Consider the following 17,695-nt stretch of genomic DNA (forward strand, 5'->3'; position numbering starts at 1 on the left):
CTCTCTTCTTAATGACCTGTGGGATTGACTCACACAGATAACAATATCATAATCTGGAGAAAGAAAATCAAATCAGATTTTATGGCCATCAAGCTCCAGTAGCCACATCCTGGTAGGGTCCATATAATGCTCAATTGTAATTAACAAACTCAGTGTGTGTGTGTGTGTGTGTTTCATTTCTTAATAATACTTACCAACCAACCAAATATACTTTCTGGTAGTTAACGAAAAACACATCTTGGTAGGGTCCATGACCAAAAATACTTTTTCCAGTAACATCTTATTTAAAAGTTAATTAGAGTCAAAATATAGAAGCCTATAATAATCATGAAGAAAAAAAAAAGGGGGTGGGATTTTTTTTAGTATTAAACAGAATCAATTAAAATGTTAAATTGATAATTAGGCCCTCCAATATTAGGCAGAGTTCAAAGTTCAATTTAGTCTCTCAACTGTTGGTTATCCTTTAACTTTCAATTTAAATTTTAACAAAATTAATAGATGAAATTGGTTTAGTTTTGAATTTATACACTTTCCTTAATAACATTTCCACGTGTGCTCCATTGTCCGTACAGTAATTTTGTGAATTATACGGGTAGAATATTTAAAGATGAAATTGACTTCATTTTAAAATTCTAGTGGCTAAATTGAATTATTAAACCAAATTGATCTTTATTCAATAGTTGAAGGACCAATTAGTAATTAAAAAAAAAAAAAGACAACTATGCACCACTTGACAAAGCCTGTGAGTACTCCTCTCAGTTTTACATAAATATAATTAGAATATTGGAATATTGGATCTATTTTTGATAGTGAACAAGAAGGAATATAATATAAAATTTGGTACAATTGAATTTAGTACAAAACCCATAAGGGGAATGGACTAAAAAGGAGTACAAAATGAAAAATGCCTAGCAAAATTATACAATACTAAAAATGAAAGAAGATGGATTTGGAAAGGGATGACATCTTCATCTAAAAGATTTGCCAATTTCTAATTAAACCATGCTGCTTGTTAGTTGCTAGATTCCTTCCAAAATTTGGCTGGGAGTCCTTGCATAGGCACTGGGAATGGACTATACTGAATCCCACTTTCTGATCCCACCACTTCCCACCTGCAAATATTCAACAAAATGCCCTTGTCAAATAATTTTAACCTTTTTTTAAGCAGCCTCTTTCCGAATTAATTATACGCACATATATAGAGTAACATTTATACGGTGAAATTATTTAGTATATTCTGTGTATTACACATTTCTTTTACATAAATATGGATCATAGGAAGCTATATTATTCCAAGTGCTCCAAATAATTTCTCTTAGCATGGCTCTTGTCAAACAAGTGGATTACGGGAAAAAATTATGATTGTTCATACTTTAAAGTGTTATGCTTTTTTTCTTTTTCTTTTTCTTTTTTTGAGAATTTAAACTTTTAATATGGTTTTTTTTTTTTTTTAATAATTTTTTAGAATCCAAGGTTCCGCCAGTAATGCCCCTACATAGGTTACAAGTTTGCGTTACTGCACCTGACAGGATCATTATTTTCATATTGGAGGAAATCGTATAAGCCTATTTTGCTTGGTTGTTATTTCATAATTTATTCTTGTAATTTAGGTATATTTCCTTTTGTACAATACCTGAACTTGGTAACTAAATGGTGGATCACGATCAACATTTCCATCTTTGCAAGCTCATTTCCTGGACAGGCATGGGCTCCATTGCCAAACGGCATAAATGTATTGGGTTTTGGGGCAACCTAGAAAAACAATAAACAAAAAAAGGGAGGAAAAATAAATAAATAACTAATCTGTGTAGAAACATAGAAATACCTTAACCCTAAAAATTGTAATTTAACTAGCTTTAGCCTTGAAACAATGTTAACTCATACCTCAAATCTCGAAGGATCAAATTTTTGAGGATCAGGGAAAAACTGTGGATTGTGATGAAAGTTTCTAAACAAAGGCATCACTTTCCAACCTTTTGGAATTAAATAACCTGTCATAAATTCTTTTGTTAGTCGTTCCCTCCAATGAAGTTCCAAATTAACCACTCCATCTGAAATCGGAGGTTTCTTGTACATTGAATGTAGGCATCTTCTTTTTCACAATGTTTATATCTCACACAATTATAAAATTCATACATTGTGAGAAGGAGAATGCATATATCGAATATAGTAGATTATTATTGCATGTTGGCATTTCATTTTGCTAAAGGATCCTATTCTTTTATTTTGTTTTTTAGTTTCATATTTTGCTAAAGGATCCTATTCTTTTATTTTGTTTTTTAGTTTCATAAAAATCTCTAGCATTCCTCTTACCCTTATATTCCACGTCAGCCACTGCTTCTCTGAAGGTGAAAGATATGATGCTTGCCATTCTCAAGCTCTCCATTACTACCTGAGGAACATCATAGTTCCCTACTGTTAGCCAATCACTCATGCAACAAAATAACATGCCTTGTTGCAATTAATAAGATCAAAATTGATTTCTACAAAGAATATGTATTTTATAGATTTCTATATGTGAGGGTGCATATTGGATTTTTTTTTTTTTTTTTTTTTTTTTTTTTTTTTTTTTTTTTTTTTTTTTTTTTTTTTTTTTTTTTTTTTTTTTTTTGTTTCTTAGTCTTTACTTTATAGTAGATTTTTAAAATGCACGATGCATCTCCTTCAATGTCTTGCCATTGAACTTCTCATTCACATTTTAGCTACTAAATATCTGGCCCACTACCCGCACACGATTGCTAGGACTACTTGTAGCCACATACTTCTTTCTTTTTCTTTTTTTTTGTGTTCACATTTTCTAAATCACAATAAAAGTCTTATACTCGATTTCTCACCTCCATTTTCATGTATTAAAATGTGGACACATTTAAAATGTTGATATTTCCGCATCAATTATGAATATTAATGTAAAATTGTTGATTTAAACGAATGCAAGAGGATATTTTGCCATTAATTTTTTAATCTTATTTCTATGCAAATTTTTTTATGAATGACATATATTAATACTGTAAGAGAAAAATATTGATCCATAAGAGGTTGTCTCAGTGGTTCTAAGGTCTTGTGAGATTCATGAGCTCTTGCGTTCACTTTTTTTCTTTTTTTTTCTTTTCTCCTCTTTTTAGAGTTTATGCCCATACTTTTGAAAGCAAGTGATACATGATGACCTGTATATGACCCTGCATACCTTTGAACTTAGAGGCATGTTCCTTATTTGACTCCATCTCAATGGTTGGCTAGCTTCATCATTTTGTCTACGAATTGCATTCTGTTCAGCCTGCAAGGAGAGCATTTCATAATCGTCAATAGGACCACGGAGTCACCAATGTCAAACTCAAAACTAAAAAAAGACGACAAGTGGGGGCGAGAAATAATAGCTTGTTCTACACCATTTGGGATCACAAATAGTTGCCTATCGGTATCATACCTTTACAGCCTCTAGAAGTTTCGGGTTATCATGGAGGTACTTGACAATCCATGTCATGACACTAGCTGTAGTGTCTCGAGCTGCAAATAACACTCCAATAATGTTGTCCATGATTTGATCCACCATAAGTATCTGTCCATTTTCGTCTTTGGAGTTCAATAGAGAACCCAAAAGATCCTTTTCAAGTAATTTCTTTTCCTTCCTTTCAGAAATTATATCACTGATAATCTTAGTGAGCCTCTCTCTTGCCTACAGAGAATCCAACAAAAACATAGAAAAATAGAACATATATAGTCAATTGGAAATGTTCTTGGTCTACCAAATAGTTGTACTATATAATTTAATTTTAATTTACTAGATTGCTTACCTGTAGTGCCATTTTGTATCGAGTTCCTGGGATGTTATTTGGAAAGGAATTGTAGCCTGTGTCTACTATTAAGTAATTCTTCTTCAACTCCTCTCTATAGCGAGCCTCCAAATTGCCAAAAATTATGAGTATACCAACGTCAAAAGAAAGCTGCAAGTGTTCAAGGATGGACCAATTAATGATTATTCAACAATAGTACAAGTATAAATTAAACCTTTTAGAGATCCATATAACTTCCAATTCATGTGGTCCACAAAATATTGTTCAAGTTTCGTAACCATCTAAGATTACTTTTCAAGAATTTCTCTCTGTAATTATCTTAATATAATGTTTTAAGATTTCTAGACGCTCGTGTATCTTTGTAATACTTAAATGAGGCATCAAATAATACCAACTTTAGGAGTGCCACAAATGCCTAAGTCAAATGTGCACGAATGCAACAGTACACCATAAAAGGTTTTGATTGAACTATTTGTATAAACAAACAACATTGAGCCAGCGGACTTACCTTTTTCATTTCTTGGTAAGTGTTAACGACATGGCCGCCTGCCCATGAGTCAAAGGTAGAAGCAGCTATGGCTCCAAGACCCTCCACCAAGTTTTTGATTGCATCTAGGGACAAAGATCCCTGGACAAGCCTTCTTAGACGAGTATGGTACTTCCCTTGGTGGAAAAAGATGGCAGAAGGACCAATTAAACGCTCTTTGCTTTTGGGGTATGTTGGTTTGAACAAATGGGCCTCTGTGACTAACACAAACCGAGCTGCCTCAGGGCTCGCCAGCATGACACATGGACACCCAAGAAAATGAGTCTTGAAAATTTCACCATACCTGTAAAAAAATTAAAACACCCATGTCATATATATCATTCATCACCACGTGTTCAAATTCATTTTTACGTTCAAAATATATATATATATATATATATAAAGATTCAATATGAATAAAAACAAAGAAGTACCTTTTCTGTTTTTCTGCAAAGAAAACATTTGGGTCTTGAGAGTAAAGTTGAAGAGTCTCTCCTATGTATGGCCAACCCATTGAACCTGGTGGAAGCTTAGCTATTTGTTGGGATTCTTTCTTGTTCTTTCTTAGAAAAACATATAAGAGTAGAGTAAGGAGAAAGATAAACACATAGATAACACTTGCACCCATCTCTCTCTCTCTCTCTCTCTCTCTCTCTCTCTCAATGACTTAGCTCTCGTTCTCCTTTGTAACAAAGTAATGAATATGGTAGCTTACAAGTTTTTAGTGTTTTTTAGTCATAGAGGGATGGACGAGGAGGTTCACCTCTTTATAGGAGTGAAATTCATAAAAGACAGAAAATGAGAACGAGACAGATGTCACCATTATATGATCTACAAGTATGGTATGTTGAAGACTCGTACTCATCTAGAATACTATGGGATTGTTTTATGTAGATACCTTCAACGCATATAGGGTGTCAACTTAATCAAGAATCCTCTTTGACAGTTCAAGATTTAGTAGCCATATTTCTCAATTCCAATTCATTGCTCTGCTCTAGAATTATACAAATTAACTGTCCTGTGATGCTGTGCTTTATGAACAGATTTATCCGTGCGAACCAACTTGTATAAATATGTGGACTTCTGTTATTTGACGGGATACCCAACCCAAGAATGTCTTATAGATTCATTCAGCACTCAGCCACAAGTTTTATGGGCCCAATTTTTATAAGTTGCTTGGAGGAACGGAAACCCTCTAAATTTGATAAATAAAACTACTTCGAAGGGGTTTAGAACTCTAGTAACGTCTTTTTTTTTCTTTTTTTCTTTTTTGCTGAATTCTAGTAACGTCTATTTAGACTAGCTAACCATTTGTACTTTGACAATTGGTGTCCATTCTTTATTCATTAATTAAAAGATAGATATTTAAAATAGATAAAGATAAATACTTACTCTTTATAATCTATTAATTAAAATAATCCCAAACCAAATTTATTTATTTGAAACAAGACCTCAACCGCACATGAGCACAAGCCGATTCCTTTGTAATTTATCATTGTCAACATCAAAATTTATACCCCCATAAAAAAATTTTAAAAGGAAAAAAAAAAAAAAAAAAAACTAGATTTATAAAAGGACACCTAAAATAGATAAAGATAAATACAAACTCCATATAATCTTATCTATATAACTAATCCTAATCCAAACTTTTTTTCTCCGAGAATCTAATTTATTTGGATAAATAAAATAAATTTATACAAATTAGATTAAATTAGACTCACAACACAAGTGTTTTGGAACATAGTCATGTTTTCTAGGATATATACTAAAAGTTTTTTTTTTTTTTTTGGAGAAAACCTGGACCATAGGAAATGGGATTTTTTTTTCCCCTTACTATATTGTAGGAAGGAGATGTGCATAAATGAAAAATATGTACATATATGATATAGATATAGATATAGATATATATATATATATATATCATTATAATATCCTTTATAATAAAAATTACATTTTACACAACGTAGTTGTGGCCAAGTAGCTCAATGTAAATTGTACATATCATATAATGTGTTTTCGGCATATATTTCACTAATTATTGATATAATTTACTTTAGGAGAAATTTTAGAACCAAAGTTTCAAAAAATTTAAAATACTTTTCTAATTAAAATTCTATAACTTATATTAAGAGAAGAATTATTTTCTACTTAAATTAGTTTAATCTTGTACCATAATTTTTTGTTTTCATAAAAACATGGTATTACAATATGTACTTCTATCACATAATTTAAGATATAATTTATTTATTTATTATTCAATTTCAAGATATTAATTAGTAAATTTTTTTAATTTATATATAATTTATCATTAATCTATATATACATTATAAGATGGGCATATTTTACTCTCTCTCTCTCTCTTTTCTTTTTTCTTTTTGATAAGAGGCATATAGTTACTTAATCTATGCATTGTACAAGCATACTTATTGTTTTTCTTTAATAATATCAAGCATATTTATTGTTGGTTTAGCAGGACAACTCAACTGTAGGGTTATTCCATCTCTACCAACTCTCTAGTCTCGTGTGTGTGTGTGTGTATATATATATATATAGGGTTTTATTAATATGTACCCTTAAAGTATACATTAGTAAACTATTTTAAAAAACTTTTTATGAAAAAACAAAAAAGTTACCAACTTCTCCCTGTATATAAAAAAGATGCAATGAAGCGAGGGAGTTGGTAGAGATGGAATGAGATCACTAGGGAGTTCTCATATATATGAGAACTCCCTAGTGATCTCATTGCATTGCTTGCAAAAATATAACTTGCATCTATCTAGGTCTAGCATACTCATTTATAACTTTCACAATGTTTGTTTGGTGTAGGCTTGATTTGGGGTTTAATTATTATGTCCTCATTAAAAATTAAAAAATCAAATTAAATAAATGCAAATCAAATCAAATAGGGAGAAATTTTGGCTTCAAAGATCGACATTTCTAGGAGTTAACCGATATAAATTGTAAGTAATCAATCTTTTTGTGAGTTCTAGTTAGCTCAACTAGTAAAGTCTCTAATAGTTGTATAAGAAATTTGCGGTTTAATCACCGCCTACACTATAAATAAATAAATAAATAAAACCTTTTCATATGATAGTTGGGACAGGTACTTAAAAAAAGACACACCGACCGCTTTAATTCATTACCGAGAAACAACTGGCAAAATCTATTGAATATTGACTTTGAATTTGTCGTAACTTCGCAGATAAGAGAATAGTAGGAAGGTAACCAAGACTTATTATTATTTCTTTTTCTTTTTTTGCGAAACAACGATTTTTTTTTTTTTTTTGGGCGTTATTATTAACAGTCGACAATTGAAACGGTATAGACCAGGGTTTTTTTTTTAATTACTAAAATTCAATCTACTCCTTTGACTTTAGCTTCAACTGTCAATTAAGTCTATAAATTTTAATTTTTATCAATTTAGTCTCTTACTTCTTGAAAGATGAATCAATTTGGTCATTTGTCCAAATTTATTAGCCAACAGCATTATTTAAACATTCTTTTTTTTTTCTTTTTTGGTTAAAAAATTAACAAAAACATTCACAAGATGCGCCATTTAGTAGATCTTGTTATTTAATGAGTATTATTCTATATATATATATATATATATATATAAGTTTTTCTTTTTTGGTTAAAAAATTAACAAAAACATTCACAAGATGCGCCATTTAGTAGATCTTGTTATTTAATGAGTATTATTCTATATATATATATATATATATATATATATAAGTTTAAACAACTTCATTTGCTATTAGATTTTGGGAAAATGACTAGATTGATTCATTGATAATGTGAATGACTAAATATATAAAAATTAAACCTCAATAACTAATTTGAAAATTGAAGAACAAGCTAAGAGAATAGATTAGTGGACTGAACCTTAGCCTTTTCTTTTTCTTTTTTTAAGAAGTAATTTAAACAAGGGAAGAAACGGATGAGTGCATGAGTTCTGTTAAATAAAATTCAAAAACACCTTAAAAATCTCAAAATATATATCTAGGATACTCACAATATACCAGTTATTATAGTCATGGAATTAACACTCACGTTTATTTTATATGACCACATCATAGGAATCTGGTGTCTAGGTTTTGCCGTATAGTCGGCAATAGGCATAAATGAAAAGAGGCATACATCATATCAAATGATCTAGCAATTGTTTGGGATTGCTTCACATGACAGGTAGATACAAAAGCTAGTGTTCCACTAATTTCTAGTTTTTAGATAATATCATTATCAATGTTATGTGGGGTGGGTACTACCTATTGGCTTAAATTTCCATTTCTATGTTAATCGTGGGTCCATGTGAAAATTATTATTTACTGCTTATAACTTGATAACTCAACAAGTTATTCCAATAACATAATTGTTCCTTAATACGAGTAGAGTTTATTTAATATATATATATATATATATTTTGACTGTCTGTTTATTTAATATCTTTAGGAATAGCTTTTACCATATTTACTTTATCCAAAAATTAAAAGCTTTCACCATATTCAGTATACATGTGTGAATGGAAGCTGCGTATGGAAAAAAAAAAGTAAAAAAATTGAGTAAATGATAAGATAATTAATCTTAAACCTTCAAACTTAAAACTTTTATGTAATGTCCTTAAAAAATAACGCTCTTTTAATAATTAACACAATTAATAATTGAAAAACTTAGCCTTGAAATTTAAACTTTAAAGTCCAAAAATCTCAATCGTTGGACAACTATCTTTTAATGACTTGATTTAATACTTCAACCATTTATCAATTATCACCCAAACTTAAGAATCAACTCTAATAAAGAATGCATTCTCCAAAAATAAAAAATAAAAAACTCTAATAAAGAATGTAAAAGTCTAGTTTATAGTTTATTTCACAATTAGTTATGTCATTGACAACCATATGAAAATGATGATTCATCACTCATAATTTGTCAATTCAATAAATTGTAAACTATGTGCCACATAAAATTGATAAGCGTGATATCATGTAATCTTATATTGATTATGAGAGATGTTACGTCTACAATATTTTTACAGCAAATCACAAGTTGTTAGTTGTTATTGGTTAAAATTTGAACTTAGCATTAAGATTGCTTTTTTGCCCCAACAATAACAACTAGTAACAACCTGCCACTTAGAATTTGTTGTAAAAATATTGTAGACATATCATTAAATCTATTGTAATAAATTTAGTAGTTAGTAATTTTAAAATGTTAAATAAAAGATAATATAAAAATATTGTAGATGTGAAGGGGAAAATTTTTTTTTTTAAATAAAAAAAAATTGTGGGCCTACATTCACGCATACTTATGACCAACTCGTGGATTACTGCTTAAGCAAATCGTTTAGGATCACACATTCCTCTGCACACTTTAACATAACTTCAACATGTGGCAAACAATAATTAAAAATTTTTTTTACTGAATTTCATTAATGAATCGTGAGTAAGTAATGTACTTCATTTGGCCTGAGGAAAGTTTTGAGCTTGAAATGACATTTCTTTGTATTTGTTGCACTGTTTGGTTGCCAAGAAAGTGAGAGAAAATAGAAAAGAAAAGAAAATATTTTTTATTTGGATTTTTAATATAATTGCTGATGTGAATGTACTTATATGGAATTTTTTAATCCCGAAATTGGAGACTAGAGATAGTGGAAAAGGGAATCTAAGAAAATGTTAGAATTTTTACTTTAATGGCATTTTAGTAATTTTGATAATTAGGTAATTTGGTAAGTTAGAGTTTACTCATAATAATTGGATTGAGTTAAATTTCACTTAAAAATAATTAGTTAAATAAATTTTAATAAGTAAATAGGTTTTATATACCCAACCCAATTATACATACCCCAAACTCATCCAAACTCACTCCTTAGACACGCCTAGGCCAAATATACATGGGCAAATGTGTGTGTGTGTATAGATGGGCCTGAGTGAGGTTCGGGTTCGGGGGCCTTCTAATAAAGGAAGAGTCTGGAAATGGACCACCCCATAGTCGACAAGTGTCAAAAGCTCCAGCTGGGTTTGATAGTGACACTAGGGTGACCACAGAGGCACACAATCTCACTAACTCCACCATTATGAAACACGTCTATATGGGAGATAGCAATTTTGCAAGAGAGGGTTCATGAAAAGGGCCCAGCCAGGGTCGGGAGAGTTCGACGTGTTCCTTCTTTCTTTTCCGTACATACCAATAAATATTTGAAGGGACCCACATGAATCAGATCTGGTTCGGTATGGCCGGAGATCTTCCACAACCTATATAGCTGTATGCCACTGTCCCCCCGTTCCCATCGGAGTGGTCCGCCAATACGGCCCTAGTTTCCTTTGACCTGTCCATCTCTAGCTTCTATCAGCACGTAATAAAATATTACGCATAAGATTTGTTTAGATTCTACATAATATGGCCCATCCGTGATTCGATTTTGATTTAATATTTATCTAACATATTGTGTTATTAAGAAACAATAATTAAATTTTCTTGCCAAATTCTTCTCAAAAAAATAAAAAACAACTTATTAGTATTTTTTGGTATTTTTACCAGGGATAATTATAAAATCTTTTGAAAGTACAGTAAATGCGTAAGTGTATGTGAGAGTATGCGTTTATAGGGGTACTCATGATTCTATAGTTTTTCTCCCCTATTCCTGAACTACAAATTATCATTAAAGAAATATTTTAATGCATCTTTTAAAAAATAACTAAATGTTACAAAATTGCCATAAAGTGTTTACATTTGCATTGTGCATCTAATAAAATTGCAATATAACGAGTATTTTTGTAAGTGAATTGCAATTTTATTAGCAATCATAAAAACATAAAAATAAAAAACCGGTAGTAGTTTTGGTTGAATCCCTCTTTATACCAGAGGCGGAGGCAGGAGGGCCGAGAAGGGGCAACTTCCCCTATGACCCTGCCCAAAATTCCCCCCTTTCTAATAGTTTTTTGTCTGCTAAGAAGAACTGTGAGAAAATAGTGCGTGAATAATTGAGTTGCATTGAAAACTCACCTCAGCTCTACATGCTTCAAAAAAAATTGTAAAAGAGACGAAAGAGTGGTGGAGCCATAGTAAGCAACCACGTACATCTTTTTTTTTCTTTTTGGATATACCTCCATATCTTTTTTATAAGTCAAAGTCAATTGTTTTATCTTCATATCTTTTCTTTTTTTACCCTATCAATATTTTTTTAAAGTTCAAAAGTTACAAAAGAAAAACAATGATAAAAAAAAATAAATAAAGAAGAAAAAGTTATTTGAAGAGACGAAAATTCCACCCAAAAAAAGAAAAGTTTCATTTCAAAAGTATTAACTATTAAGCAATAAAATTTGGGAACAATTACATGACAAATTCTATAATTTGATATTATTTTCAAGTTGAACTCTAAAAATGTGATTGCACAAATAGTTATTATATGGTGTAAAATTGTTATAATCTAATCATATTATAAGTTTAACAAAAACGATATTTTAGGTTCATTGATGTTTTAAAAATCATTGTATGAGAATTATAAATAGAATTTCAACTATGAAAAAAAAAATTACAATACAACTTAGTTGTATTTAAAAAAAACTATAGAAGGGCAAGAAACTAAGAACAGGAATGAACAAGAAAAGGTCAAGACCAAAGGGACACACTCGAGAAAGTCAAGGAGTCTTCAGAGCAAATTTCATAACACAACCACAAACCCAAGAAGATTGGAGTGCCAAAGAATCCCGAGGATAATGATACGTCCCCAGAAGGGCTAAGATCTAATTCTAAAGACCACCATACACGCAACCGAGGAAAGGAATGAAGGTTTGTCATTAAGCAAATGAAGGAAGAGTATTGACAAAGCATCCATCACTTTCGCATTCAATGCTCTGCACCCACTTAGCTGACCGCATTAATGGTGGAGTGACGCCTGAACAATGTCATCACAGCTCACAACCTAACAAAGAAACCTTCTAGTAAGCCCCTAATGGGACACATATCAGAGGAAATGAGCCTTGGCCCTCCAAGTGGAAGGCCAGGATACAACCTGGATGACTATATAAAAGAAAGAGATCCCTACAAAGAGGGGGATCAAAGAATTGCAAGGAAGAGAAATAGAGAGAAAAAGAAAGTGAGAGTATTGTCATACAAGAACAAGTGTAAACCTTCACCTCAGACTGAAACCGAGGAGCATTGTTAAATCGATCCAAGACCTGTATTATTCATTGTCTGCTAAGAAGAACTGTGAGAAAATAGTGCGTGAATAATTGAGTTGCATTGAAAACTCACCTCAGCTCTACATGCTTCAAAAAAAATTGTAAAAGAGACGAAAGAGTGGTGGAGCCATAGTAAGCAACCACGTACATCTTTTTTTTTCTTTTTGGATATACCTCCATATCTTTTTTATAAGTCAAAGTCAATTGTTTTATCTTCATATCTTTTCTTTTTTTACCCTATCAATATTTTTTTAAAGTTCAAAAGTTACAAAAGAAAAACAATGATAAAAAAAAATAAATAAAGAAGAAAAAGTTATTTGAAGAGACGAAAATTCCACCCAAAAAAAGAAAAGTTTCATTTCAAAAGTATTAACTATTAAGCAATAAAATTTGGGAACAATTACATGACAAATTCTATAATTTGATATTATTTTCAAGTTGAACTCTAAAAATGTGATTGCACAAATAGTTATTATATGGTGTAAAATTGTTATAATCTAATCATATTATAAGTTTAACAAAAACGATATTTTAGGTTCATTGATGTTTTAAAAATCATTGTATGAGAATTATAAATAGAATTTCAACTATGAAAAAAAAAATTACAATACAACTTAGTTGTATTTAAAAAAAACTATAGAAGGGCAAGAAACTAAGAACAGGAATGAACAAGAAAAGGTCAAGACCAAAGGGACACACTCGAGAAAGTCAAGGAGTCTTCAGAGCAAATTTCATAACACAACCACAAACCCAAGAAGATTGGAGTGCCAAAGAATCCCGAGGATAATGATACGTCCCCAGAAGGGCTAAGATCTAATTCTAAAGACCACCATACACGCAACCGAGGAAAGGAATGAAGGTTTGTCATTAAGCAAATGAAGGAAGAGTATTGACAAAGCATCCATCACTTTCGCATTCAATGCTCTGCACCCACTTAGCTGACCGCATTAATGGTGGAGTGACGCCTGAACAATGTCATCACAGCTCACAACCTAACAAAGAAACCTTCTAGTAAGCCCCTAATGGGACACATATCAGAGGAAATGAGCCTTGGCCCTCCAAGTGGAAGGCCAGGATACAACCTGGATGACTATATAAAAGAAAGAGATCCCTACAAAGAGGGGGATCAAAGAATTGCAAGGAAGAGAAATAGAGAGAAAAAGAAAGTGAGAGTATTGTCATACAAGAACAAGTGTAAACCTTCACCTCAGACTGAAACCGAGGAGCATTGTTAAATCGATCCAAGACCTGTATTATTCAGTTTTTTCCTGACTTACATATATACCAAGCACACATTCTATTATCACTTGACTTGTTTAAAAAAGGGTTACTGAGGTTGATTGGCATCCCATCTCTATAAGTAAATTGTGGGAGGTTGAAATCTAGCTTAGCCAATTTTGACCCACCACAAATACTAATAAAATATGCACAATATAATGATATGTGTGCGGCATCCAAACTGTTGGGCCCACTCAGCCCCTAGCCTCCACTCCGAATGCACAGTAATTGGGCCCAACTCTCATTCGCCCTAAGGCCCAACCCTCACTATCGCAGTCCGGGGGCCCGAGCTTCACTACTAAAGTTATGCTCGGCATATTTTTACCGAGCATGTTCGGAAAGGTCACTGAACGGCGCATCATCTTTGTTTTGCTCAGAGAAGTCCCTCTAAGCGCCACTGCCTAGCTCCAAACTGAAGTGGGCACCAAGTCCCAAAGCCACCCAAGCCTAGATTCTCACTTACCATCCCTCTGATTGGACCCTCCGTAGCACTAAGCGCGGGCCGACTCTGCCGAGCTGCCGACGGGGGTGGGAACCAAGTCCCAAAGCCACCCATACCTGACCTCCCACTTAAAGAAAATCTTACTGGACCCTCTGTGGCACAAACTATGAGAGCATTGATAACCTACGTCTGAGCTGAGAACTATAAATAGGAGGGGAGGATAAGAGAGAAGGGTTGGTTGAAAAGAGGGTAGAGAATAGTGGGAATAGGAAAGTGAAATGGAGAGAATATCTGAGGGGAGGAAGAGGAAGTAGTGTGTTGCCGAGGAAGAGAAAAGTGATCTCATTGAGTCTTTAGTTGGAGAACGACCCATAGTAGGAAATTCAACCCAACAAACAAATAAGTTGTGAGCCCAAGTGGGGCTGAGCCCATAGGCCTCATTTGTGACCCGCACAATTGGCGCCGTCTGTGGGAAATTCCTACGCTGCTGTGGTTCAGCTGAGGCTTGCACACGAGATAGAGGTCCGGAACCCGTTCGGGGAGTTACGCCGAAAGCGGCTCGGTCGGATCCTCTCGGGGGTTGTCGTGGCGAGAACGAAGGCAGAAGGGGCGCCAAGACAGGCGTCAGGAGAGGCAGAAGAAAGTCCCGGACTCGGAGAGGGCTCGTACCAAACGCAACGGACGGTATCCGGTGCCTCGGGGCGTAGGCGGTTTGATGAAAGAGACGAGGAGCTTGAGCGTTTGTGAAGGATGGCGAGAGATTTAGAGTTGGAGGCAGAAGACAGGCACCAGAGAATGAATCAGGACAACCGAGCAAGAAGACCGGGTGCCGGGGAGGAGCGACAAGGAGCAGGGTCCGAACAATCTGGTTACCGCCGTCACCGAGAGCGCTCGCCTTCGCGAGAATCTCACCTACACAAGGGTCAGCGTCGAGAACGCTCACGATCACGGGAGTATCCAGATCAGGGTTCGGATTCTCCGGAAGAAAAGCGAAACCACAACGCGGCCATGGACGCAATGAGCCGTACGTTGCGCCAAGCTGCTCGGTCGCCGTTCTCAACTGACATCGAGCACGCCCCAATGCCGGACAGATTCACACGCCCCCCGTTCAACTCTTATGACGGGAAGACCGACCCGGTGGAACATGTCAGCCACTACATCCAAATGATGTCATTGCATACCCGGAATGACGCGCTGATGTGCAAGGTGTTTCCCTCAAGCCTGGGCCCTACCGCTCTCAGGTGGTTCAATGGTTTACAGAAGGGCTCCATCCGCGGTTTCGCCGAATTGATACAGGAGTTCGGAGTCAGATTTGTTACTTGTAGCCGTGTACCACAACCGGTAGATGCACTACTGTCAATGAAGATGAGGGTGGGAGAAACCCTTCGTAATTACGCCAGTCGGTATTGGGAGCTTTACAACGAGATCGGTGGAGGGAACGAAAAAATTGCTGCGAGTACTTTTAAGATGGGGTTGCCCGAGGATTCAGGCCTAAGGGAATCACTGACTAAGAAACCTCCCGAGGACATGAGGCAGCTAATGAGGCGCATAGAAGAGTATAAACGGCTAGAGGATGACCGGCTGCAAAACAAAGGTAAAGCGCCAATGATAAATCATCCCCGGCAGAACAGTTTCCCACCGAGGATACGAGGGAACGTGAGGATGCAGGGATCAGAGGCGCCGGCAGGGGAAGTAAATGTGGCGTTCAAAGAGCCAGTGCATAAGATTCTAGACAAGATCAAGCATCAACCCTACTTTAGGTGGCCGAACAGGATGGGTGGTGATCCAACGAGAAGGAACCAGAACTTGTACTGCACTTACCATAAAGATAAAGGACATACCACCGAGCAATGCCGAGTATTGAAAGATCATCTTCGGCAGCTGGCCGGAGCCGGGTACTTAAAGGAGTTTGTGACGGATGCAGGGGACCGAGGAGCGGGGCAAGGCACTCCACATAAGGGCAACTTGCTCCCACCCCCCCCCCTCGGGATAATTGAAGTCATGCACGCCCCTACCAAGAAATGTTCCACGGCAAGAGGGAAAGGGGTGTGGGCACTAGCAACGGCGGCAGAAAGTCAGGACGGGCCGTCATATTGGAAGAGGATGAAGCCCACCAAAGAACCGATCGCCTTCGATGACAGCGATTTGGAGGGAACGGTCCAACCACACGACGACGCGCTGGTAGTCAATGCCCGTATAGGCGGTTTCCTGGTAAAAAGGGTGATGATAGATCAGGGAAGCGGAGTAGACGTGATGTACCCAGACTTGTTCCGAGGACTTGGATTGAGGAGTGCGGACCTCTCCAAATATGGCACACCTTTGGTCGGTTTTGACGGCAAGACAGTGATCCCTGAAGGGCAGATCTCTTTGCCCATAAACATGGAAGGTAAGGAGGTGGTGGTAACCTTTATAGTGGTAGCTTCCTTCTCCCCGTACACTGCGATATTAGGAAGACCGTGGATCCATGAAATGGGGGCTGTGCCGTCCACTCTGCACGTGAAGGTAAAGTTCCCATCCGAGCAAGGTGTGACGGTGGTAAGAGGAAGCCAGCAGACGGCGAGACAATGTTTGGTCACACTAGTTGACTGGAGGAGGGAGTCGCTCAAACGAAGAAAGAGTACCGAGGAAGAAGAGGCGCAGTAAAATATCCCGTTATAGCAACTACAGAGTCCCCGAGGTGAGAAGGGGGACAGGCGCGCCGAAGAAATGATGAAGGTACGGATACTCCCGGATTCCGATAGGTGTTTTTATGTAGGGGAAAGTATGGATGTTGAAGATAGGGTAAAAATGTTGTTACTGTTAATACGAAACGTGGACGTGTTTGCTTGGAGCCCATATGAGGTGCCCGGGGTGGATTCCGAGTTCATCGTTCATAGACTCAACGTTGATTCCTCGTATCCGTCTAAGAAACAGAGGCCAAGGAGATCGTCCAAGGAGCATGCCGAGGCTGTAAAGGAAGAAGTTCAAAGGTTGAAGGAGTCGGGAGCAATAAAGGAAACTTATTTCCCCGAGTGGCTGGCAAACACCGTCGTGGTGAAAAAGAAGAATGGCAGGTGGAGGGTTTGCATGGATTTTACAGACCTGAACCGAGCATGCCCAAAGGACCCGTTCCCCGTACCCAAAATTGATTAGTTGGTTGACGCCACGTACGGTCATCCGAGGATGAGTTTTCTAGACGCTTTTCAGGGGTACCACCAGATCGCCCTGGCAGCTGAGGACCAGGAAAAAACGGCTTTCATCTCCCCGGAGGCCAATTATCATTACACGGTGATGCCGTTTGGGTTGAAGAATGCCGGGGCAACTTATCAGCGGATGATGACGAGAATGTTCCGCGACAAAATAGGATGCACGGTCGAAGTCTACATTGACGATATGGTGGTAAAGAGCAAACGGGAGGAACAACACACGGTCGATCTCCAGGAAGTATTCGAAACACTAAGGCGACACAAGCTGCGCCTTAATGCCGAGAAGTGCGCGTTCG

The 17,695-nt window shown here is 35.8% G+C and overlaps 2 protein-coding genes across 2 annotated transcripts; one reads left to right on the top strand and one right to left on the bottom strand.

Moving 5' to 3' along the window:
* Positions 1-781: 781 nt before the first annotated feature.
* LOC112011065 (abscisic acid 8'-hydroxylase CYP707A1) lies at positions 782-5,085 on the bottom strand. The gene is made up of 9 exons (XM_065779748.1): positions 4,752-5,085; positions 4,300-4,621; positions 3,792-3,941; positions 3,425-3,673; positions 3,185-3,274; positions 2,314-2,392; positions 1,885-1,991; positions 1,634-1,752; positions 782-1,112 (listed from the first exon to the last, which is right to left on the bottom strand). The coding sequence occupies exons 1-9, from the start codon at positions 4,943-4,945 to the stop codon at positions 1,013-1,015; spliced, it is 1,410 nt and encodes a 469-aa protein (XP_065635820.1). The 5' UTR covers positions 4,946-5,085; the 3' UTR covers positions 782-1,012.
* A 9,879-nt stretch (positions 5,086-14,964) lies between these two features.
* On the top strand, positions 14,965-16,857 carry LOC112011063 (uncharacterized). Its single transcript, XM_024043456.2, has one exon. The coding sequence runs from the start codon at positions 14,965-14,967 to the stop codon at positions 16,855-16,857; it is 1,893 nt and encodes a 630-aa protein (XP_023899224.2).
* The last annotated feature ends 838 nt before the right edge of the window (positions 16,858-17,695 follow it).

The sequence above is a fragment of the Quercus suber genome, unplaced genomic scaffold (assembly GCF_002906115.3).
Source record: "Quercus suber isolate HL8 unplaced genomic scaffold, Cork oak 2.0 scaffold_13, whole genome shotgun sequence".
In the NCBI taxonomy this organism is placed as follows: domain Eukaryota; kingdom Viridiplantae; phylum Streptophyta; class Magnoliopsida; order Fagales; family Fagaceae; genus Quercus; species Quercus suber.

Excerpts from the sequence above, each read along its gene's own strand:
- LOC112011065 (XM_065779748.1), bottom strand. The coding sequence starts at position 4,945 with ATGGGTGCAAGTGTTATCTATGTGTTTATCTTTCTCCTTACTCTACTC. Across the intron at positions 3,674-3,791 it reads GATACAAAATGGCACTACAG|GCAAGAGAGAGGCTCACTAA; the intron begins GTAAGCAATCTA and ends GATTCTCTGTAG. Across the intron at positions 1,113-1,633 it reads CATTTAGTTACCAAGTTCAG|GTGGGAAGTGGTGGGATCAG; the intron begins GTATTGTACAAA and ends GAATATTTGCAG.
- LOC112011063 (XM_024043456.2), top strand. The coding sequence starts at position 14,965 with ATGGCGAGAGATTTAGAGTTGGAGGCAGAAGACAGGCACCAGAGAATG.